At 33.5% G+C, this 24029-nt stretch overlaps 3 protein-coding genes across 5 annotated transcripts in view; 2 read left to right on the plus strand and 1 right to left on the minus strand.

Moving 5' to 3' along the window:
• LOC123882313 (rRNA 2'-O-methyltransferase fibrillarin 1-like) overlaps positions 1-4770 on the minus strand; it is a 28434-nt gene extending 23664 nt beyond the window's left edge. For 2 of the 3 annotated variants that reach the window (XM_045931156.1, XM_045931155.1), the window contains exons 1-6: positions 3523-4770; positions 3346-3441; positions 2884-2973; positions 2634-2798; positions 2236-2304; positions 2042-2154 (exon numbers count right to left, since the gene is read on the minus strand). In XM_045931156.1, the coding sequence (XP_045787112.1) occupies positions 2116-2154; positions 2236-2304; positions 2634-2798; positions 2884-2973; positions 3346-3441; positions 3523-3864 (801 nt within the window). In that variant the 5' untranslated portion in view covers positions 3865-4770 and the 3' untranslated portion in view covers positions 2042-2115. The remainder of the gene's footprint in view (positions 1-2041; positions 2155-2235; positions 2305-2633; positions 2799-2883; positions 2974-3345; positions 3442-3522) is intronic. The other variant, XM_045931157.1, reaches the window with a different exon arrangement.
• Positions 1-12394, plus strand: part of LOC123922751 — a 43724-nt gene extending 31330 nt beyond the window's left edge. The window contains exons 16-21 of the mRNA XM_045975444.1: positions 10530-10568; positions 10657-10737; positions 11629-11729; positions 11997-12045; positions 12139-12180; positions 12269-12394. Of these exons, the coding sequence (XP_045831400.1) occupies positions 10530-10568; positions 10657-10737; positions 11629-11729; positions 11997-12045; positions 12139-12180; positions 12269-12394 (438 nt within the window). The remainder of the gene's footprint in view (positions 1-10529; positions 10569-10656; positions 10738-11628; positions 11730-11996; positions 12046-12138; positions 12181-12268) is intronic.
• A 4703-nt stretch (positions 12395-17097) lies between these two features.
• Positions 17098-21349, plus strand: LOC123923221 (serine/threonine-protein kinase BSK2). The gene is made up of 10 exons (XM_045975906.1): positions 17098-17760; positions 18018-18244; positions 18423-18558; positions 18806-18939; positions 19123-19228; positions 19552-19637; positions 19760-19948; positions 20123-20287; positions 20421-20534; positions 20851-21349. The coding sequence occupies exons 1-10, from the start codon at positions 17673-17675 to the stop codon at positions 21100-21102; spliced, it is 1497 nt and encodes a 498-aa protein (XP_045831862.1). The 5' UTR covers positions 17098-17672; the 3' UTR covers positions 21103-21349.
• The last annotated feature ends 2680 nt before the right edge of the window (positions 21350-24029 follow it).

Genomic DNA, 24029 nt, shown 5'->3' on the forward strand with positions numbered 1-24029 from the left:
CGTTCACCGATCGTGCCATCATTGGCACCACGATCTCGGGAATTGTAGCGAGAACAGCACCGTAGGCTTCAGCATAGGTAAAATTGACGGCAAAACGAAAGAAGTCATAGAGATTTAACACTCCCAAAACCAAAAGTCGATCCACCACCGCCTCCATTTCCGACCAAATCTTGTCGAAATCTCTATTTGGTCGGAAATGGAGGCGGTGGTGGATCGACTTTTGGTTTTGGGAGTGTTAAATCTCTATGACTTCTTTCGTTTTGCCGTCAATTTTACCTATGCTGAAGCCTACGGTGCTGTTCTCGCTACAATTCCCGAGATCGTGCTGCCAATGATGGCACGATCGGTGAACGTTGGACATACTCCGGGTGTTCTTGAAGGGGATGCGTTCTTGTATAGATGCCAGATGGTATTGGTCGGACTTCATCAAGACTGGATTCGCGGCATATCCTTGGGGATGGACGGTTATGATGAGGTAGGGACTTGTTGCGTGGCTATTTTCCCCCTCCATGACTTTCTTGTAAACGAAAACTCTTTTATATACGGTGGCGAAGGCGGGTTTTTAAGGGAAGCACACATGCTTCATATGAGAGTACTAGCAGACCAAGATTGGCAGAGTCCTGAGAATTTTGCCTTACTCAGGTCCATGGATTGTGCAACTGCTGTAAGGTTGGTGGTAAGCAGTCAGATTTGGTTGAACGATGACGAATTCTATTATCTTTATGTGGGATTGTTTATGGTTTTCGATTGGCGTGTGCTAATAAGTGATAATGGTTTTACAGTTTTCGAATTTTTTTTTGGAGAGAATAGTGGAGTGAGCTAAGTGGGCTAGACCTCGGCATCGATCTAGAGACATCTTTATTGCAAGCACCAAAGAAGATGTTCCATTGCGAGTTGAACTACATTTCATTACATTAGGAACAGTTTTATGAGATTATTTTTGTGATTAGTTCTGTTTCTGCACGTTATTCTGTATTTTTTGTTTGTTTTGTATTTTCGTGTAATCTAGAAAGATTTATGATCTGTTAGAGCAGTTAATTAGTGAGAAAAAACACCGATAAAAATATAATGAGTAGTCGACGAGCCTTTTTCCACTCTATTGAACTGCATTTCACTACATTAGGATCAGTTTTATGAAATTCATTATTATGATTAGTTCTGTTTCTGCATGCAATTCTGTGTTTTTTGTATTTTCATGTAATGTAATCTGGTAAGTACATCGCTGTTAGAGCGGTTACATTTTTTATGGTTAATTTAGTGCAATTTATATTATATGGTCAAGGTAGTTAAAATTGAGGTTTTTCGCAAAATCGAGAAGAAAGTAAAATCGTAAATCTTGGAATCATAATATATGCATATAGATTAGCATTAGTAAGGCATAGAAAACCTTAAAATTGAATCACTAGAAATACTTGTGTAAATCATATTTGAAATGCTTATGTAAATTTAAATTCATTCATAAGCATAATAGGGGTGTATCCACCCGATTCCGCCAAAATTGGATTATGTGCATACTCTTAATCGCTGAGGGCAATAAATAATTGCAAAATCTTGGGATTTTATGATTCAAATCGGGATTTTAACTAACACACATGGTAAATTGATAATTGAAGTTTTTTATTGTTTTAGATAGTTTATGGTGACTAATTAGCCATTCACACTGCAACTGCATGGTTGCTCCTTTATGTGTGTTTGTGGTCAGTAAGCTCACCTAGATTTTTCCAATCAAGATGCTCGCTCCACTGTGAGCATTTGAGGATTCACTAGATCACTCTATTGATCTACATTTCACAATACTACGAACAATTTTATGAGATTTATTTTTGTGATTAGTTCTGTTTCTGCACCGACTCTGAAATTTTTGTGTATTAGTGTTGTTTTTTTTAAACAATTTTGTATTAGTGTAATCTAGAAAGTTCTAAGATCTTTTAGATTGTTGTTAGAGAGAAGTTTAGTATATGCTAATTTAGTAAATCCTGATTAATTACCAAATGCCTTGATAATAATCTGAAGACTTTTCATTATGTAACTGAAAACTCACTTCTATGGAGTAGCCAATTAGCCAGTCATGCTGCAGCTTGCTGCTGTCATTTCATATGTGATTGGTCAGTAGGCTTACTCAAAGTAACAGTGTGACGGTTCATTGCAATTTCCCTGTCATATACACCGGTTAGTCGATTAGTAACATGGTTCACATGAATAAAATATTACAAAAAATACATCAAGATATAATACCTGGACATAAACTAAATACTTTCCCCCGGTTTTGAGAAAATAGGCAGCATTCAAAAATGCCTCTCGGACCTGACAAATGAATACAAAATGATTTCAATAAAGTTAAGAGACATGTCTCTTAAATCCTTCTTTCAATAAAATTGTAATTCTGCACCAATGTTTCTATGAGTTTTTCTTCTTTAATTTCAATCAAAGTAAAAAGTCAGAAGATAATTTAACTTGTTTATTACACTTGTAACACATAAAACTGATAGATAATATATACATAATTAACTCTAACTTTAAATTAAAAATTACATAAATATTCATTTACGATAATTTAACTTATAGTTTAACTAATAATCAATAAGAATTATCAAGATTGAAAACACAAGATTAGAAGAGAGGGAGAAAGGAATCTCTTTGGGAGAATCAAGTGCAGCAAACAACACATCGACAACATTGATGAGCATTCGGTATTTGCGTGGAATCTCACCATAAACAATTGGTACTATGTTAAACCTTTTACTTGCCATTGTTAGAAGAGAGCGACTCGCTTCCTCTACTACGTAGACCATGCCTTGCTGTGGTATAGAAAACATAGAATAAATAATAATAAATGTACAAAAATGAATGGAAACATGTAATATAAAAATAAAGAACACTGACAGGGCCAACAATATCTGATATATGTGAAATAGTCATTCCGGAGAGTGCATCATCTCGTGAGTTCAGCACAAGGACACGTGAACCAGGTTTCTGCAAATCATAAATCAGTCGGTTATTACAAAGTCTTTCTTGCATGCCCTTAGATTTTCAAATTAAATTGTAAAATTTGATAGAATTTTGAAGAGAATCTTTAGTTAAAGCGTGAGAAATTCCTATCAACTTTAAAATAACACTCTAAACGCTGCCAAAAAATACAAAAGTAGATGATTCATAATCTCCACTTCACGGCAGTCACCCAACCAAGTAGGCTAATCTATTCTTAATGCTTTGTGGTTTCTTAATGCTTTGTTTTTTCTTTTATTATCTTGTTTTTGTATATATTTGAGTGGAGTATGAATGGAACAATTTCGACAAGAAATGGAGGTCTTTAAAAGATGCATAATAATAATTTGGAAAACTTACGATCGATATGTCTTGTGCACCAGATAGTATAGCCGCAGCAAATCTTAATTTGAACGGATCCCATTCTCTGTATTCCATCGTACTCCCATCCTCATCCTGAATAAACACAATTGCATTATTGTTGTTAATATTTAAAATTTAAAAGTAATTGCATTAATTATTAATTGATTATTATACCTGAACAGAGAAAAGCACGTCTTCGTCATGAGATTGAACACCAGGTACGAGATTTCTAGTATAAAGGGAGAGGGATTCAACATCATCTTCACGATCATGATGATCGCCAGCAACATAAACGCCTGGAATGAGTGGATGTGGGATTATCTTACAAGGTTGAGGCTTAGAGGGTCTTTGGGGCACGTTAAAAGAGGAGGTAGGTGGAGGAGGAGGAGGACGTAGTACTGGAACACCAGGGTAAAGTTTCCCGGTAAGGAGGTAGTACCGCGATGCAATATTTTCGATTGGCAACGACGACAATGGCGGAGATGATGGTTCGGTTGACGACGGAGATGATGACATGATGTTCTTCCGCGCCGCCCTAGGGTTCCGACGCCTCTTTTCTTATATTTGGAATGGGATTGGCCTCCTCGTTGCTTTTTCTTTTATTGACATTTTTATTTTATTTTATCAAATATCGATAATGAAAAAGAAAAAGGTTACACTAAACCCCCCCTTATTCTACCCCTAGAACGCGATAATGAGTATGAAAAGTTCAAAATCCTCACCCAAACGTAGATCGGAGGCAGTTTTCGAAGTTTTTCTTCTCTTCTTCTTTTTTGCTCTAACCTCCTTCTCTTTCTTTCTATCCTCTGTTCTTTTTGTTTTCGTTTGGTTTCTGTGATTGGAAAATGGTGAGGTTGGTTTGATGGTTGTTTTTTTTAGAACGGTTGAAAAAAAAAAGGGTTTGTTGCTGTGTTTGAGGTTGTGGGGTTGGTGGAGATGCTAACTTGATGCGTTTGTTTTTTTTTGTGATAATGAAAAAATTAGGGTTTTGTTGTTATTTGTTGCAGGTGCGGCTGTGACTTCTTCCTCTCTGATTTCGTTTGGTTTCTGTTGTTTTATACCCAAATGTCTAGGGTTTGTGTTGATGGGAAAGGGAAGGATTGACTTCATTTTTTTCTTGTTGAAAGTATCAGTTCCGAATGGGAAAAAAAGACAGTGTTTTCAGTTTTTGTTGTGCAGGTGTTGCAGTGGTTTTGACGTTTTGTTCTTGTCACTGGTGTTGCAGGAAAAAAAAAGAAAGAAGGGAAGGGAAAGATCCTTTCTGGGTTGGAGAATTTGCGCCTGACCTTTGCTGTTCTTGGACAATTTGATTTTTTTGATTTTTTTTAATAAAAAAAGATGAATAAAATAAAATAAAAAAAAAGAAGAAAAGAAAAAAAAAGACAGAAAGAAGAAGAGAAAAAGAAAGGGCGCTTTTTTTTTTAGAAATAAAATAAAAAAAATAAAAAATAAAAAAATAATAATAATAATATTTATAAATAATAATAATAATGTTAATAATATTGATAATAATAAAAAATAAGAATAAATAATAAAATTAAACAAAAGGGTACTTGAACAAAAAATTAGGTATTTTAAAATACCTCTCTGTCGAAATTTCGTTTGAAAAGACAAAGACTATCCCGGACAAAAATATGAATGACATGGGATCTTAGGTCAAAAATTGGGGTATGACATACAGGTCAACCTCATTTCTTTCAAGGATCATATTTGTGTTTCACCAAGGCAGAGAAATGTTTTTCAATCAAGTTTAATTTGATATTTATTTTAGTTTGTTGTTTTCTACAAAAACATATTACATGAACATGAATATGTCAACATTCGTATTCTCTAATATGTAAGTAAATTTATAGTTTCTGTTTTGATATTTATGACCTTAATTGAAAAAGAAAAAAGAATAAGCTTGAATGTGTGCCAAGAAAATTCTTTCAGGATTGGAGTGAAAGATGTTTACCTGCCAACGAAGGAAGGAGCAAATGGAGCCTACACCACCGATAAAGGACAGTGAGTTAGTTTATTGGAATATCCTTAATTCTTGAACCTGGAAATGATAAACCCAATTGATTAGATCCCATCCAAAATCAATATGTTAGAGAAGCATGAATACATGAACAAAGCAAAGCCATGGACTATTTCTTTGTGCAATTTATTATGTTACTTTGTATGAGACTTAAGTTTTGTTACTAACTTTGTTCTCTGTTTTATTATAGGTGATAGTAACTTCTTTAAAGGATCTTGCTTGTTTGACAAAGGTAAATAAATGTTTTTCTATCAAGAAAGGGATAATCAATATATCCAAAAACCAGGTGTAAAAAGTGAAGAGCATCAACAATTGGTTTCCATGCTCCAACTTGTTCTCTTGTCCAAACACCAGGTGTATTTGGGTACCTTCAATCAATTAACATTACCATGAAAAATAAATAAATTTATAAGATCATAAAATACTAGAAAAACTTACAATTGAGACAATATATCACATTTTAACTACAACAATTGTTACAATGAAGACCAAGAAATTGACTTTAAATTTTTTTAAGCTTTTAACTAAAAACAACGACCGGAGGTACATATGCGGTATAAGCAATTACATGAAGTGATAATGGTGCTAAGCCAAATGCCATATCCGGTCTGGAAGAATTGCATATGATATACAAACTAAATTCAGAATTTCAGAGATGCACAAGATATAATGCTAATATTGGACAAGATTAGTAAATTAACTTGTCTTGCAAGTTTAAAGATTTATTTTAGTGATTTTAAGCGTTTTCAAGGCACACCTATATTTTTTAAATTACTTAAATATCATATATGTTAATTTTGGCTGAAAATCCTAATTCAGACATTAGTTGAGTTAGGAGAGAGTGTAATTGGGATGCTCACCATCTTGCTAGATGGGCTGAACAGGAACCTAACAAAAGCTAGGTCCAAACTGTTTCTTCTTGTATTGAGCCTTATATCCTAAAGGATAAAGGTTTTTGTAAGCCTTGTTAATTTTTAATATAATGTGTTTTTCCTTCCAAAAAAAAATTCATTCTCTTTTTTATGTGGTCCCGTAATCTTCATATATTCTAAACCGTTTAAAAAAACAAATTCTATGATTGAAATACCAAATACCCCCTGAAATTTCAAAATTCGTCAAATATCCCCTTAAATTTGGAAATAGGCAATACTCTACTGAAATTTTAAAATGTCAATCAAATATTCCTTTCATCCGTTAACAACAGGGGGTATTTGATTGACATTTTACATTTTACTTAAATTCTATTCATATATTTTTAACTTTTTTAAAACGATAAGGATTGAAATAACATTGACAAACGAGATGATGATGATTAAAAATATTGATTATTGATGAAGACAGTGAATATACAGAATAAAACTTCAAATGTAACATATGAGAAAATATTTTGTAATATACCATAATTTCTATTGTATGAATATTTATGCAAATTATAATTCAAACTCTTATATTATTCTCCCTCTGTTCCTTTTGATTTGTCGTTTTAGAAAAAAAATTGTTTCAAATTATTTGTCGTTTTGATAATTTAAGGTTATATTTTGTCTATTATAGCTCTCTTTCAATAAAACTAATTAATTCTATATATTTGGAAAACTAAATATATTTTTTTTATTTTTTTTTGATACATAACATATTAAATTTGTTGTTTTTTTTTTGTAGATAATATCATAATATATTACGGAGTAAATTTATTGAAAAGAGAAAGTGTGTGCAAAAGAAAAAAAAGAATTTATTGGTGGATTAAAATTATGGTATAATAGGAAGATACGGTGCAAAAACATACCTTCTTAATTTTTTTCTTATTTTTCTCAAACGACAAATAAAAAGGAACGAAAGGAGTATTTTTTATTGTTACACATTAGAGTGCACGTGAAGATTTTGGTTATTAAAAAGGGGTGGCAAAACGGGTCCAACCAGCTGGCCGGCCCGTTTATCTCGCCATTTTTTGTGGGCCGAGCCTAAGTTTTGAGCTCGACCCAACTAGTTGGCTCGCCCCGTCAAACTCGCTTAAAAAGTGGGGCGGGACGATGGCAGGGCGGGACGGCCCGTGAGTTGCATAAAAATATAAAATTTGTCTTTTTTTTAATAACGAATAGAGTAAGATGACCCAATCCAATAAAATACAACACATATTTAAAGTAAATTTAAGTTTTCTTTTTTCTATTGATTCATACAATCGGTGTCAAATTTAGGATTATTTGTTGCCACTTTACTCTCTTATTACATTGCTCGTGCTTGCTCCTTCTTGGCTCTTCATATTCGTGCTTCTTCCCCGGATTTCTAGTATAAGTTACTTTTTTTATAATTAAGCTAGTGTAGTGTTGTAAGATCATCTTAAGCACAACTTTTTATACAATATACTGTAACAATATTACAGATGAATTATTCAAGGCATGATTCATACTATATAAGATAATAAGAAATTAATTTATTTATTTTGTACTCCTTATTCATTTGTCTTGTAATATGTTGGAACTTGATATTTAGGCATAATTATTTTCTTATTTGCATTCGGTTTAGTTTTTATTTTATATATAGTCCTGAATCTCGATTCATTGTAATATTTATTTTTCTTATTTTAATTGGGTTTTTTTTTATGCATATGTTAGCTAGAAATGAATTTACAAACTTTAAATAAGATAATTTTTTTCTCACAAATTTGTTTGTTTCTATTTTTTAAAATGATATTAAAATTATTTTTTTAACAGTATCAAAATAAATAAAAATTTAAAAAAACTTTTTGTTTGACGGACCGGCCCGCTAACTCGCTTGTCCACCAATAAACGGGACGGGATGTGATTTTAGACTCGGCCAAATAAAATGGCTAAGCTCGTCTCATCCCATTTTTAGGCGGACTTAAACGGGCCGAGCCTAAACGAAACAGGCCGGCCCACTTTGCCACCCTAAAATTCCAAAAACCTTTTAGGCTTAATTAGTTAAATGGTCCCTTAAAGATATTTTAGATTTCACAATGGTCCCTTAAAGAAAATAAGTTTCTGTTTGGTCCCTTAAAGATAAAATAAGTTCCTGTTTGGTCCCTTCCGTTAGTTTTTTAGCAAAAACTGTTAACTTATGCACATGTGGCAAATGGAAGAGATCCTCTACTTTTTTCAAGAACTGCATCATACCTTTCAACTGTTTTGATCCGTCAGATTAATCTAACCACTCATATTACGACACATGTCTCACTTTTAAAAAAAATTAAAAAAAAACACAAAACAACAAAGGGAACAATTCGTCCCTACCCCTTCTTCTACCACTACACAAAACAGCAAGGGATTGAGAATATGAGATGATTTGCAACTAAAAGTATTGAATTTCAACAACACCAAACTGATTTTGGATCTCTCAAACCTTTACACTCTTTCTTTCCAAAAGATTTGTAGAGGGTGGATTTTAGATCTAGGTTAAATTTGGGTTTTAGATCTTCAATTTTAAACCCAAAAAATGAGAAAAATGGTGGTGGTGGATTTAAAGAGGAACGTGTTGTTGGAAGAATAAAGTGAAAGAGGGGGCGTGTAAGAAGAAAGAGGGAAGTGATGAAAGATGTTTTTTTTATTTCATGGGTTTTGAAAAAAAAAATTGGGTTTCTTATGAGCATCATGAAGATTGAAGATGGTGATAGAGATGAAGAAGGAGAACGGGGAAGAAGATGAAGAAGAAAAAAAATTAAGTGTTGGCGGTTCATTATTAGATATCATACATATGTAAGATCCAAAGGTGTAGATTTTAAGGAAAAGATCAAACAGTTATAATTAAAAGATTTAATGAGGTCTATGGTGGACCATTTATAGTGTTAGTCCACCTTATATATTTGGGGTTAAAATTTAACAGAAAGGACCTATTTGGCTAACAGAGATGTCTTTAAGGGACCAATCCGGACTTTTTTTCTTTAAGGGACCATTGTAAAACCTAAAATGTTTTTAAGGGATGATTTAACTAATTATGCCAACCTTTTATATCTCATCTCTCTCGGTCAAAAACAAAAACAAATCGCCACCTCTTCAATCGGTTCTGAATCTGCAAAGGTAATTAATCTTTTTTTCTGCTTCTTCCCAAACAGATTCACACGACCTTAAATCTCATCAAGAAATGATGATTGATTTATGAAACTAACTCTCTCACTTTTTCATGGTGGAGGCTTAGTGCTACAATCATCTTTCTGTGGTCTGTGTGTTGTTGTTTATATCAATATATTGGCGTGTGTTTGTTGGAATTTGTCTGAGCGTTTGATATTAGCAGTTCTCTTTTTCATTTGTGACTACGTTTTATCACGCGCTCTCTCTCCCAAACCCTAGTTTCAACCCCATTCCACCGTTTAATTTTACGCTTTGATTTTCTACCAGTTCTCGCTGTAAAATCTAACACGATCGTGTAACTGCAGTTTTAATCATGAAAGGAGGAAAGTCCAAGGGTGAATCGAAGAACGCCGATACTAAGCAAGTTCCAGAACTCGTTTATTTATATATCTCAATTTGAATCGTTCGTTACGGAGAAAAAAATGACGAAATTAGGTTTTGGAATTTTCTAGATCTGAGATCTCAAAATTGAAAAAACGTAGCATAATTGAAAATTAGGGTTTGATACACGATTTGTGTGTTCTGGTTATTGATGCTATTGATTTTGTTGGTAGGCTCGCTGTGAATAAGAAGGTCGCTCCCGCTACTGAGGGCCGAAGGAAAACAGCCAACGGAAAGAAACCAATTGACCCTAGCATACAAAAGGCTGCGGCCGGTTACTTTATTTTCATGTAATTATAGTTTCTACTTTCTGATCCATGTGATTTTCAATTCGCTTTTGTATTTTTCCAATGAATATTTTTCTCGGCAAAATTTTCATAGTAATTAATGTGTTTTTATACTAATGACCATCCAATCATTATCATTATGTGAACATAAATGATGCATGTGAATCATGTTAGACCTAATGCCTACTCGGTGAAAATAGTTTTGACCACGTGATGTTGACATACTCTTTTATACTTTTGTTATTCTGACTTTTGTGTGATTTTTTAAAGGGAGAAGTATATGAAAGAAAACCCTGACGACACCAAATCTCTGTCTATTGTAAGTATATAATAATGTTTTTGGCTTTTTGCCGTGGTCCTTAAATCGCATGATATAAGGGACGATTTACTAAGATAGGTGTGTGCGCTTTGTAGGTGAAACCTATGGTCTCATGGAAGCAGTTGTCTGAAGCTGTATGTGCAGTTACTTTTCGTGGTTATAACTTGTGTTTGCAACAATAGTATTTTTTGTGATTGAACGTTTCATGGCTTAATTTTTTAGGAGAAAGCACAATATGCTGCAGAAGCTGAAAAAAGAAAGCTTGAATATGAGGAGATCTTGAGTGCCTATACCAAGAAACAGGTGAATGAAACTTTAACTGTTTTATTTGACATAACAATTGGGTAACTAGGTTCTCATGATTTGTTTGTGTGTGTTGTTTAGGCTGAGGGTCCAGCTACTGAGGGCCGAAGGAAAACAGCCAAGGGAAAGAAACCAATTGACCCTAGCATACAAAAGGCACAAAAGGCTGCGGCCGGTTACTTACTTTTCATGTAATTATAATTTATACTTTCTGATCCATGTGATTTTCAATTCGTTTTTGTATTTTTCCAATGAATATTTTTCTCGGCAAAATTTTCATAGTAATTAATGTGTTTTTATACTATTGACCATCCAATCATTATCATTATGTGAACATAAATGATGCATGTGAATCATGTTTGACCTAATGCCTACTCGGTGAAAATAGTTTTGACCACGTGATGTTGACATACTCTTTTATACTTTTGTTATTCTGACTTTTGTGTGATTTTTTAAAGGGAAAAGTATATGAAAGAAAACCCTGACGACACCAAATCTCTATCTATTGTAAGTATATAATAATGTTTTTGGCTTTTTGCCGTGGTCCTTAAATCACATGATATAAGGGACGATTTACTAAGATAGGTGTGTGCGCTTTGTAGGTGACACCTATGGTCTCATGGAAGCAGTTGTCTGAAGCTTTATGTGGAGTTACTTTTCGTGGTTATAACTTGGGTTTGCAACAATAGTATTTTTTGTGATTGAACGTTTCATGGCTGAATTTTTTAGGAGAAAGCACAATATGCTGCAGAAGCTGAAAAAAGAAAGCTTGAATATGAGGAGATCTTGAGTGCCTATACCAAGAAACAGGTGAATGAAACTTTAACTGTTTTATTTGACATAACAATTGGGTAACTAGGTTCTCATGATTTGTTTGTGTGTGTTGTTTAGGCTGAGGGTCCAGCTACTGAGGGCCGAAGGAAAACAGCCAAGGGAAAGAAACCAATTGACCCTAGCATACAAAAGGTTGCGGCCGGTTACTTAATTTTCGCGTAATTATAGTTTCTACTTTCTGATCCATGTGATTTTCAATTCGTTTTTGTATTTTTCCAATGAATATTTTTCTCGGCAAAATTTTCATAGTAATTAATGTGTTTTTATACTATTGACCATCCAATCATTATCATTATGTGAACATAAATGATGCATGTGAATCATGTTAGACCTAATGCCTACTCGGTGAAAATAGTTTTGACCATGTGATGTTGACATACTCTTTTATACTTTTGTTATCCTGACTTTTTTGTGATTTTTTAAAGGGAGAAGTATAGGAAAGAAAACCCTGACGACACCAAATCTCGGTCTATTGTAAGTATATAATAATGTTTGACTTTTTGCCGTGGTCCTTAAATCACATGATATAAGGGACGATTTACTAAGATAGGTGTGTGCGCTTTGTAGGTGAGCAAACCTATGGTCTCATGGAAGCAGTTGTCTGAAGCTGTATGTGCAGTTACTTTTCGTGGTTATAACTTGTGTTTGCAACAATAGTATTTTTTGTGATTGAACGTTTCATGGCTGAATTTTTTAGGAGAAAACACAATATGCTGCAAAAGCTGAAAAAAGAAAGCTTGAATATGAGGAGATCTTGAGTGCCTATACCAAGAAACAGGTGAATGAAACTTTAACTGTTTTATTTGACATAACAATTGGGTAACTAGGTTCTCATGATTTGTTTGTGTGTGTTGTTTAGGCTGAGGTGCATATGAAAAATCTGAATCTGAGGTGCATGGATGGCAGTGACGAGGTCAGCTTAGATACTTTTTCTTCGGTTGAATTTGGTTTTGTAGTGACGAGGTCAGCTTAGATACTTTTCTCTTGGGTAAATTATTATTGCATTTCAAAGGTTTCATGGCGGTAGTGTCTCTGGTTTGGAGTGGAAGTGTTAGTTTTTGTAACTGAATTTTATTAGTTGCTTGGCAAATCATCTACAATTGTTTAAGGGTGCTGTTTAAAAAAAAGTCGGAGTCACCCTTTGATTTATTTTTTTTAACTCAACATTACCGTTTGAAAAGACCTTGTACTTTTTAGTAGAAAGGTTGGGGATCTTTTGGTGCGTACAAAAAGAAAGGTTGGGATTATTTTGAGTTTATTGTTTGGATTCAATTCAACATAAACTATTTGAAGGCTATTGTTGGAACAATTGTTTGCATTGTTTAGAAAAAATGAAAATGATAAAATAATTGTTTTTAGTAAAAGGTTTTAATGACATGCAAAAATATTTTTTTTTTTCAAGGCATGCTGAAAGGTTTTAATAACACTATCTAGGTGTTGCTCCAAGGACAGATTTGAAAGGTAATTGGAAATACATAGCCTAAATAGATAGCTCCATACGATGGGCTAGTTCTAAGTTTTACTACCCAATCTCCTCTCAAGTGGGTGTGAATTATTGTGAATTTAAATACATTGTATGTAGAGCAAGAGTCTCACGATTTGTACAATTGGATACAATTTGCAGATTAAAGGATCACTTGCAAGGGTGATGGCTAGAGGTTTAATCAGGATGGTGTCTTCCCATGCAAGTCAACAGATTTACACCCGAGCTACAAACACCTACATTTTATGCTGCTCATAGTTTATGTTGTATTGAGAATTTATGAGTAGTAATTTTCTCTATCCTTGGATATTATGTACCTCATTCTATAATACGCGTTTCTAATTTGTTTTTTTATTTGCCCTTTATTTGATCTACTATTCTCACCAATAATCTGCATGTGTTCTCCACTTTAATTTTCTTCTTAGTTGAAATTCAACGTTACCATATTTTGTACGAGTGAGAGAATATTGAAACTAAATAGTTGGGAAAAGTTTTAATTCATTATATCCATAAGTAAATCTAAATTTATAATTTCCATATATATGAATATGATGTTGCAATTTTTGGTATTCCCTTCAAATTTGTCAAAAGCATTGGAGATCGATCGCCTTTTCAACTACCTTGTGCATTCTTTTGTTGAAGTTAAAACATATTTGGCTGCACTATATAGAAGCTGATTCAAGTTTTCAACTACCTTGTGCATTCTTTTGTTTGAAGTTAAAACATCTTTGGCTGCACTACATAGAAGCTGATTCAAGTTTTCAGCACACAAATGTCCAAAAAAAGAAGTTTTAAGCACACATGGCAAAGTAATTATAAAGTTTCATCGGAAGACCTCAATAAGGTGTCCAAATATTGATTGCATTTAAGAATGAGCTTGGGCTCCAGTGGCAAGGAGGTCCTTCCAAGAAGGTGTCCAAATATTGATTGCATTTAAGAATGAGCTTGGGCTCCAGTGGCAAGGAGGTCCTTCCAAGGACGTACCCGGGGAATACTGGGTTTGATTCCCAGGGGGAACAATGTTTGGCCAGTGCGCATGCCTCTACGCACGAGTTGGATTAGTCGTCCACTTTTGGTGGGTCGGAAACCGATGCGAAAGCAAAAAAATAATAAGAATGAGTTGATTCAAGTTTCATTGGCCATACTAGCTATCTCATAACAAATTCAACTGCAATATTTTAGTATTTTAATGATGTAGCTTAAAGACCTGTACACTCTTTCAAGGTTGTGAGTCTAATCATTATTCATCGTTGTGATTTTAATTATGCAGCTAAAAGACCTCTACCATTTATAAAACTATGAAACACAACTCAGAAAGACCTCTATCAAGGTTGTGAGTCTAATCAATATCAACAAAAAATTGCGAATATGGCCGGAAAACAACACATTCTACTTTTTATTTACTTTTTGGTCTTTTGTCTTTACTTAGTATGAACCAATTACGTTTCGTTTTAAGACAACACTACATAATGATGGGCAAATGTCTAAGTACTTGACAAAATTCAATTCCATTTTGGCTATTGTAGGTTTGTTTCACGTCGCCACGTCATCTCCAAATTTGGGGGAATTTTTTTTTCTTTTTTCGGAGGAGTATTTGTTTTTAGTGGTATCAGTAAATAGAAGAAGCTGAACATTATTTAATTAGGTGGTTGGCTGTATTGTTAATCTTTTACACAATGTCATTGTTAATCTTGATTTCTTTTATCATCGGGTCTTTGTTTTGCATCCATTACTTGAGCCTGAAAATGTAAAACTCATTTGATTAGATCCCGCCCACAATAAATCTTTTAGTGAAGCATGAATATATATATATATATATATATATATATATATATATATATATATATATATATATATATATATATATATATATATATATATATATATATATATATATATATATATATATATCTGTGTGTGTGTGAACAAAGTATGAGGCCATGGACCATCTATTATGTTACTTTGTTTGAGATTAAATTGTGATTATGTTTGTTCCCTGTTATTTTATAGGTGAGCCTCAATTCTTTCAAGGAAATTGTTTGTGTTTCACAGAGGTAAGTTTCTGTTTTTATATCAAGTTTAGTTTGGTATTTATTTGGGTTTTTTGTTTTTCTGCATACATATCAAAAAAATTGTGCTGCAATTTTACTAATAATTACTTTTATGCTAATAGACAATGTTAACATGGGATTACTAACCACAATTTATAATTACATATTATTATTTATAATTACATATAAATAAGCCACTGAAATTGAAAAGTCATTCTTAACTTAAGCTAAAATAACTTAAATTTAAGCTAAAATAAAGGGGGTTCAGAACACAGAAAAGGAGGGTGTGGAAATGAAACAGAAAAGAAAAGGGCGGACAGGAACAGTAACGGGCCGTTAAGGCCCGTTTTCTTCAAACCCAGCCAACGCCTATATAAGGCGAAGGGGGGAAAAAATTCATTTTTTCACAGATTTTCTCTCTCTCGACCTTCAGTCTCTCTCGTCTTCTCTCATGCCTGCCGGCGGTAGTCCACCGCGCCGGAGCAATTCCGGCGGCGGCTCCGCCGGCCAAAATAAAAAAAAATAGAAAAATCAAAGCCTATTTACTCAAAACCCTTCCTTAACCTCTTCTAAACCCAAATATCAACTTAGAAAAACTTGAATATAAGCCAAAATCCCTAGATCGGGAAAAGAAAGCCACAGTCTCAAACTCTCAATTTTTTTGAAGAAAAAGAGAAGAAGATCAACCTGTACAAAAAACACGCAGTTTCACGTTGTATTGCATCCTGGCCATCGATCACGATCCAACAACTTAGATTAAATACAGTAAAAAGCAACCACTACAGATCTGATCTGTTGGATCGTTATCGGACGGAAAAGATGCAGTACAGCGTAAAACTGCATGCTTTTTGTACAACATGAAATCCAAATCCCCTAAAAAGTTATGTAGAGTTTACAATTTTGATTCCACTTAGTTAAAAACTTAAAATAAAGGGTCATGCTCTAAAAAAAAATAATTAGAAAATAAAAGGTCACATCAATATGAAATTCTAAAGACACGTGTTAATATATTCTAATATAGAAAATTTTCATTCAATAATACTACTATAAGAAATTTAATACTTAAAAAATTAAAATACACAAATTCCAAAATAATAATTTTAATATTTACTTCTTAACATGTACTTTTAGGACATGTTTTAACTGGATTTAGATTTTCTAAAGTCATAGTTTCCTAAATTTCCTATATTTATGTAAAATTCTAGGGTATTTTGGTCTTTACAACATACATAAATGCACCTAGATATGCAATATTTTATCTCTCTTAGTTCATTTTTACTTGAATGTAGTTAAATTTAGGAAAAATAAATTTAGAGAATCGAAATCCGTTTTATCCTTCTCCTAAAATAAATTAGCATAAAATATCGATTCTTAAATATAGCTCTATTTGGTAAGACCAAATTTTGAGCTTATAAGCTCGTATGATTAAAAAATACATGTTTGGTAAACGTTTTTCAAAAAGAGTTTATAGCTTAGTATTCTACTAGCTTAATAACTTGTGAGTTTATAGCTTACTCCCTCCGTCCCAAAATGAGTGAGCCATTTTGATTGTATGTACTATTCACATATCTTGTTTTGACCCTATTTTTCTACTAATAGATAAAAACAAATATTAACATATAAGATGTTGTTGGATTCATCTCGGTGAGTATTTTCAAAATATCATACATTTATAATTTTTACTATTATACAATTAAAAATATTAATCGTCAAAGTTATGCATTGATATGCGTGACGCAGTCAACTGACTCACTCATTGTGGGACGGAGAAATTACTAGTTTATAAACTATCAGCCATAAGTTCATCAACTATAAAACTAACTTAATGATTTATATTTATTTTTTTACTAAATAGAGCCATATCTAAATTATTAATGCGGTTATGTACTTGGAATTGAGATTAGTAGTTGTACATGAGAAAAGAAAAGAAAGAAATTAGATTCCCTTGCATTATTACATCATATATCATCACTTCACACAACTCACAACCTTGTTGTTTTGCACTTAAAACCCGAAATGAAAGTAAAAGCAGAACCACAACAAGGCCCTTTAAACATGGAACACCAACCTAAAATGAGTAATCTGTCTACGTAATGTTCACTGTTTCAGTTCAGTTTGAGAAAATGGTTTTTTCCAATTCTTCTTCTTAAAAATAAATAATAAATTAAATAGTAAAAATTTGGCATTGGAAAATGGCTCTAACATCACAGCCCCACCTGAGTCAGCACGTGCTCCATCATAGACATTGTCATGTGACTTTCTCTGTCTTTCTTTCTTCCTTCTCTCTCTCTCTCTCTCTGCTCTTTTTCCATTGCTTCTTCTCTCACTCTGCTCTCTCTTGTGTTTTTGGCTCTTTTCATTTTCCATCTCTCTCTCTCTTCCGTGTTTCCGCCGCTGCAACAAGCAAAAATATCAGCAGTGACTGAGTCACTTGCAATATGGAGAACCATTCATGAATCATGATTCTTCAACCAACCCTTTTTCTTTTTCTATGTAGTAGTTTTACTAGTAACACATAAAACCCTTTAATCATTTCACAATCATTCATAAAAAACAACTCTTTCTATATGGGTTGCTTTCACTCCAAAACCGCTCATCTTCACTCCCCTGAAGACCCTCCTACTGCTTTACCAGACTCAAAGAAACCCGATCCAGGTAACTTACCTTTTCACTTTTTACTTTACTTTCCCTTTTTCTCTCACTTTTCATCAACTTACTGTTTTTTCCTTTCTTGGCTTTTCACACTTTTTTCTGTTTTAACTTTTAACTTATCATGATTTTTTGTTTTGTTTTTATTGTTGGGTTTAGTTGTTGCTACTAAAAAAACTATCATTGATGAGTTTTGAAGACAAATGAGGATGTTTGGTTTGAAAAAGATTGGTTTTTTAATTTGGGTTTTTGTGATTTTTAAGGTGATGATGGAGGTGATGGTGATCAAGAAATTCAGGTTCCAGCATTTAAAGAGTATGGTTTGAATGAACTTAGAAGAGCTACACATGAGTTCAGAACTGATTACATTGTTTCTGAGAGTGGTGAGAAAGCTCCTAATGTGGTTTACAAAGGAAAACTTGAGAATAATCGATTAGTCGCTGTTAAACGCTTCTCCAAACAGTCCTGGCCTGATGCTCAACAGTTTCTGGTGAGACAATAAATCCTTAATCAATTTGGTTAATATGTAAATTGATTAAGGATTCACTTCTATAAGTCATTTGTATTGTTTAAATTGTTTAATAGAAGGAAAAAAAACAAGATTTTTCTTCATGCATTTTAATTTTCATATTCCAAATAGATTGTGCTTAATGGTTATGATTGGTCAGGCAGAGGCAGCTGGAGTTGGGAAAGTGAGGCACAAAAGAATGGTGAATCTAATTGGTTGTTGTGCCGAAGGAGATGAAAGGCTTTTGGTAGCTGAATACATGCCAAATGATACTTTGTCCAAACATCTCTTTCATTGTATGTACTGTTCTATAGGAGTATACTCTTATTCAACTACTTTTGCAGTTATAATTAAAGCTATTTGCTTCTAGTATTTGGACCAGCACTTGTCTCTCTCGTTATTGTCGTCCTTTATTATGTTAGTTGCAGTATAAGAAGTATAACAAGTAGGCAAGCAGCATTTATTTTCTTTGTCAATGGTAGTTTGAGATTCAGTTTGTGTAAATGTTTAACTGATGAATTCTGTAATCAATGTCATTCGTAGGGGACAAGCAACCGTTACCATGGGAAATGCGTGTTAGAGTTGCATATCATGTCGCCCAGGCACTAGATCATTGTAGCATGGAAAACCGAAAAATATATCACGATCTGAATGCTTATAGGATTCTTTTTGATGAGGTATGATTACAAACTAATTTATTTGTATTTTGTCACCATTCTTTTGGTGTTTGTCCTAATTAATTTGTATTTGGCATATCTAGTATGTTTTAAGTGATTGTGTACTTATTGTTTGAACTTGATTTTTGAATGGTCTTCTTCTCGGATCCCTAATTGTTACAATAATTTATTCACAAATGTCAGGATGGTGATCCCCGGTTATCAAGTTTCGGGCTTATGAAAAATAGTCGAGATGGGAAAAGCTACAGCACTAATTTGGCCTATACTCCACCCGAATTCTTGCGAACAGGTATAATACATGCTAACATATGTTTTCCTAGATAACAAACATTGCTTCAAGATAGTTATTACTTTGTGCTTATAGAATTCGCAACAAGATGGATATGGCTTATATACATTTTATGACATGGGCTAATTATGTACGTATATTACTGAGTAATAGAGCGGAATTTAAAATGCTATATAAATATTATTTTGTTAAACAGTAAATCCTTTGCAATCCTATTCAGTATTACCTGAGATTCCATGTATTTTGCCAAGTTCCAAAACTTCCTTACCAGAAATCGTACTCAGTATTATTAATGGTGATGTGATACCTAACAATATCTGCAGGCAGGATAGTCGCAGAGAGTGTGATCTACAGTTACGGCACTGTCCTTCTGGATCTTTTAAGCGGCAAGCATATTCCCCCAAGCCATGTATGTTTCCATTCTTCCAAAATCCTTTGAAGTTGTTCGTATGCATAGTCATATTGCATGAAGTTAAATATGCTATATCCCAAGAGTATGAAAGTTGTGAACAAGTTTCCTTTGTTCTTCAGGCTTTGGACCTAATTAGAGGGAAAAATGCATTGTTGTTGATGGACTCATCCCTAGAAGGGCAATATGCAAATGATGACGCTACAAAGTTGGTTGAGCTTGCATCAAAATGTCTTCAGTTTGAGGCCAGAGAACGACCTGATATTAAGTTTCTTCTCACTGCAGTTACACCTCTTCAAAAGCAGAAAGAGGTTTTTAGCTTTAGTCATAGCTTTCAATTTCGATCTTTGTTTTACATTTGCTCTCTCTCTCTCTCTCTCTCTCTCTCTCAATCTCTCTCAATCTCTCTCCAATTGTGTTAAACTTCGGTTTTCAGGTTTACCTTCAAAATTTTGATTCATTATTTTTTTGGCCTTATTTGACAGGTAGCATCTCATGTGTTAATGGGCCTTACTAAAACCGCGGCAGTGCTACCACTACCAACCATGCTTTCTCCTCTAGGAAAGGCTTGTGCAAGGATGGATCTTACTGCTATTCATGATATATTGTTAAAAACGGGTTATAAAGATGAAGAAGGTGCAGAAAATGAGGTTTGTCAATATCACTATATTTTGCCTACATATTTTGGTTTAATAATTTATCACAAGACTATCACTTGTTAAGCTCTGATTGTTCGCTGTTTTTGTGATTGCTCTTGCCTAATAACTAAGTATGTAATTGCAGCTTTCATTTCAAGAGTGGACACAACAAGTGCAGGACATCTTGAACACAAAAAAGTTTGGCGATATTGCATTTAGAGACAAGGATTTCAAAAATGCAATTGAGTATTATTCGAAGGTAGAAACATTGTTTAACTTTTCATTATGTTTTATAAGTCAATGTGTTTGAGACTGAGACACTTTTGTTGTATGTACTCTTGCAACAATATTATGGCTTGGTTTTGCAACAATGTTTTTTTTACCGAAAAACATTGTATTTCTTATAACCCTATAAATTAAAGTTCCGAAATTAGTACACTGGAAGAACATTTTGTAATCAAAATCTTATGTTGACTATGCTTAGTCTCCAACGAGTGTTTATTATTATAATTTACTATTCATTTCAGTTGAGCATAGTCTGAATGTGTCTCATTTCATTTCATTGATTGAAACAGTTGGTGGTTATGATGTCTGTTCCATCTGCAACCGTCTTTGCAAGGAGAGCCTTCTCCTACTTGATGAACGATCAGGCAGAACTTGCATTAAGAGACGCAATGCAGGCGCAGGTATGCATACCTGATTGGCCAACTGCATTCTACCTACAAGCTCTTGCTCTCTCAAAGCTGGGAATGGAAACTGATGCACAGGACATGCTTAACGATGGAGCAGCCTTTGAAGCAAAGAGGTCTAACAGCTGGCGCGGCTAAAATTGTTATTTGCAGTTCATTGCTCACCAAACTAGCACATTGGCATCGGAAAATATATGCTATTTTTGCGTTAAGCTGTACTTGCTAGAATAGGGATATGTATGGGTGCTAGTTTAGGGTTGAAGAAAAAGAATTATCATGGTGTAAAATGTTCTCAAGGAATATTACAGTATAAATTTTGCCTCACAAATTAGTCCTCTCCAGAATGAATTTTCTCCATATGAAAATAAGTTCATTTACGCCATCATGTCTTTTGGGTTTGGTGCTCAACTATTTGGTAAATAGTACTGTTTTTCCCTCTCCATCAATTACATTAGAAAAATAAGGGAAATGATTCCCTCCGGTGAAATTTTTCTCATGTGTTGATCTTGACCCTTAAATACACTATCTCTCCTCTTTTAATATTAGAAAAATCTTTATTCAAAAGGCCAGACTCAGCCTTAAAATTAAGCCTATGATCCACAGGTGAGGCTCGGACTTTCGATTTTTTGACAGGTCAGGCTTGGCAAAGCCTAGCTCGGCCTAGCCTATTCTCACCTGGACCTCTCATGTTACAGGAGAGGATCCGGTCCCCAAAAATAATACTAACAGATATATAACATAGATTTTAAGCAACCCAAAATCAATTCGGTCCTAGTTTCCTATCTTTTCTTTGAGTTTTCTTCTTCTTCCTTTACCGGTGAGGGGGTGGTTTTAGGTCATTTTTGGCGTAAAATCATCCCTCTGCATCTTTTTTTGTTTTTCTCCTTTTTAATTTAAATAAGTTATTTTCCCATGTAGATTGAGATTTTTAGTTTTATATTTTGTTGTAATTTCATTGTCTAAGTGCGGCATTGTGTTGTTCGTTGTCTTGGTACGATGTTTGATTTTCTCTCTTGTTGTGGTGTTTGTTTAGTTCATATCGAAATACCAACTTCAATTAATTGCAAATTCAATCAATGCTTTGGACTTTAACGTTGCAGATTTAGAAGCATGGCAATTTTGGTCGCTTTGCTTTTATCATATTGTCTGTAGACATTTTACCTATTAACTTTGATGCTGGGAGTTGGTTGCAGATTCATCATTTTGTTTTTATCGTCCTCCTAAAGTAGAGACAAGAGTAGTAAAACCGTAAAAAAAAAAATGTACAAATAAAGAACAAACAGTACATTTATTAGATTGACTATGTGGACCCTTTGAAAACGTAGGTTCACATCATCATGCTTAGCCAATACTATGTGTGTGCTTGAGCTTTGAGGTCCATAAGAAAAGGGTGACATGAAAACAAAAATTTGATATTTACTTGACAAACTCACAGGTGCTGAAGTTTTCAATAAATACTTTCCGTTTATGACGTTACATTATTATAAATTGTTGAGAAGTCAAAGATGCTATTTATAACTCTTACATGTACAGATGCTTCACATGCAACTTCATCTTCAAGTTGTCTAATTTTGAACCTTATTTTGTCAATTTTTCAATGTCTAACACATCCACGTACTTTCAATTTTGGCTAGTTCTGCTAAGATGTTTTCTTTGAATTATCTTGGGGCATGTTTTGTTTTCAATTTTCTTAAAATTTAGATTGGAACTAGCTGAAACACTTACAAAATCGGATAAGATGACTATCTCTCTATAGTCTATATATATAATACTTTAGATCGTATAGTCTCCTATTAAATGAAATATGATCTTAAAATGTGTTTATAAATGGAGTCTAACTCAATTCTAAGATGATACTATTAAGAATATATGATTATAATATTGTTACAGGTCATATTCATAAGAGAGAAAGAGAACATGAGTATACTCGTCGGGCAAAAGCTCATAATAAATCATATTAATTGATAAAAGATGAATGAAATGTGTAAAAAGTAGTAGTATTATTTATAATCCATACATTTGGTTTAAGTGGTTAACGAGCTCCCTTAGAATGAATTGTTCGGAAGAAATCGAGTTTGATTTTTGATAGGAACAATTCTTAATCAGACTTTACTTACATTAATTGCGGTTAAACTATAGATTACCGAAGCTTCATTCCCTTGAAACACTAGATGATTACTATATAAAAAAGTATTATTATTTAGAGTCTAATTACACCAACTATTTGATTACAAACTATTAATTAAGAAGTATCACATCAGTTGCGAGATGACTTAAATAAGTGTGTATAAAGTGAGGACAATTCTCACCTTTCAAGCCGGTTATGTAAGGATGAGTTTGACACAATACTCAATTCTAAGATGATATCAGAATCTCTCCACGATCCGTTGGGCCACCTGCTATCAATTTATGATCAGGTCATCCACCATTTACATCCGCGCCACAAGCTCAATGGGTTAGACTTAATACTCAATTCAAAGACAAACTATAACTAATTTGTAACTAATTAACTAACACCAACAAACTTTAACTATCATGAGAGATATATACAGAATCTCTTCAAGATGTATTAGACCATATGATATATCGCTATCGAACTTATGGATGCCAATGAGTATCTATGGGCATAGATATTATGATGATTGTGTTTGTCCCGTCAAATAAATAATGATATTCATGTTTGTTCCATATTCACACCAGTAATCTACAATTTTGAGATATTTATGGATATTTGCATATATCGACAAATAACATTTTTTTTTGTTTACAAATACCTAAAATTTATTTGTCCTCTTTTAAAGACACGAAAAAATGTATTTTACTCTTATTTTATTTTTTGATTAAGTAGTCTAGTGGTTAGAAAATCTACCTTAAATGTGAATAAGTGCAGTGTTCAGTGTTCAAACCCTGTCTCCCGCACATATAATATGATGTCCCTGTCAACTGAATTAAACTCATGAGTACATTTCGCTCTCCATTTAACGACAAAATTTCAAATCAAATCAAAATAAATTAAAATACATCACACACATTTTCTTCCTCCTTTCACCACATACTAATAGTTT

This window comes from Trifolium pratense, linkage group LG4, assembly GCF_020283565.1.
Source record: "Trifolium pratense cultivar HEN17-A07 linkage group LG4, ARS_RC_1.1, whole genome shotgun sequence".
Lineage (NCBI taxonomy): Eukaryota > Viridiplantae > Streptophyta > Magnoliopsida > Fabales > Fabaceae > Trifolium > Trifolium pratense.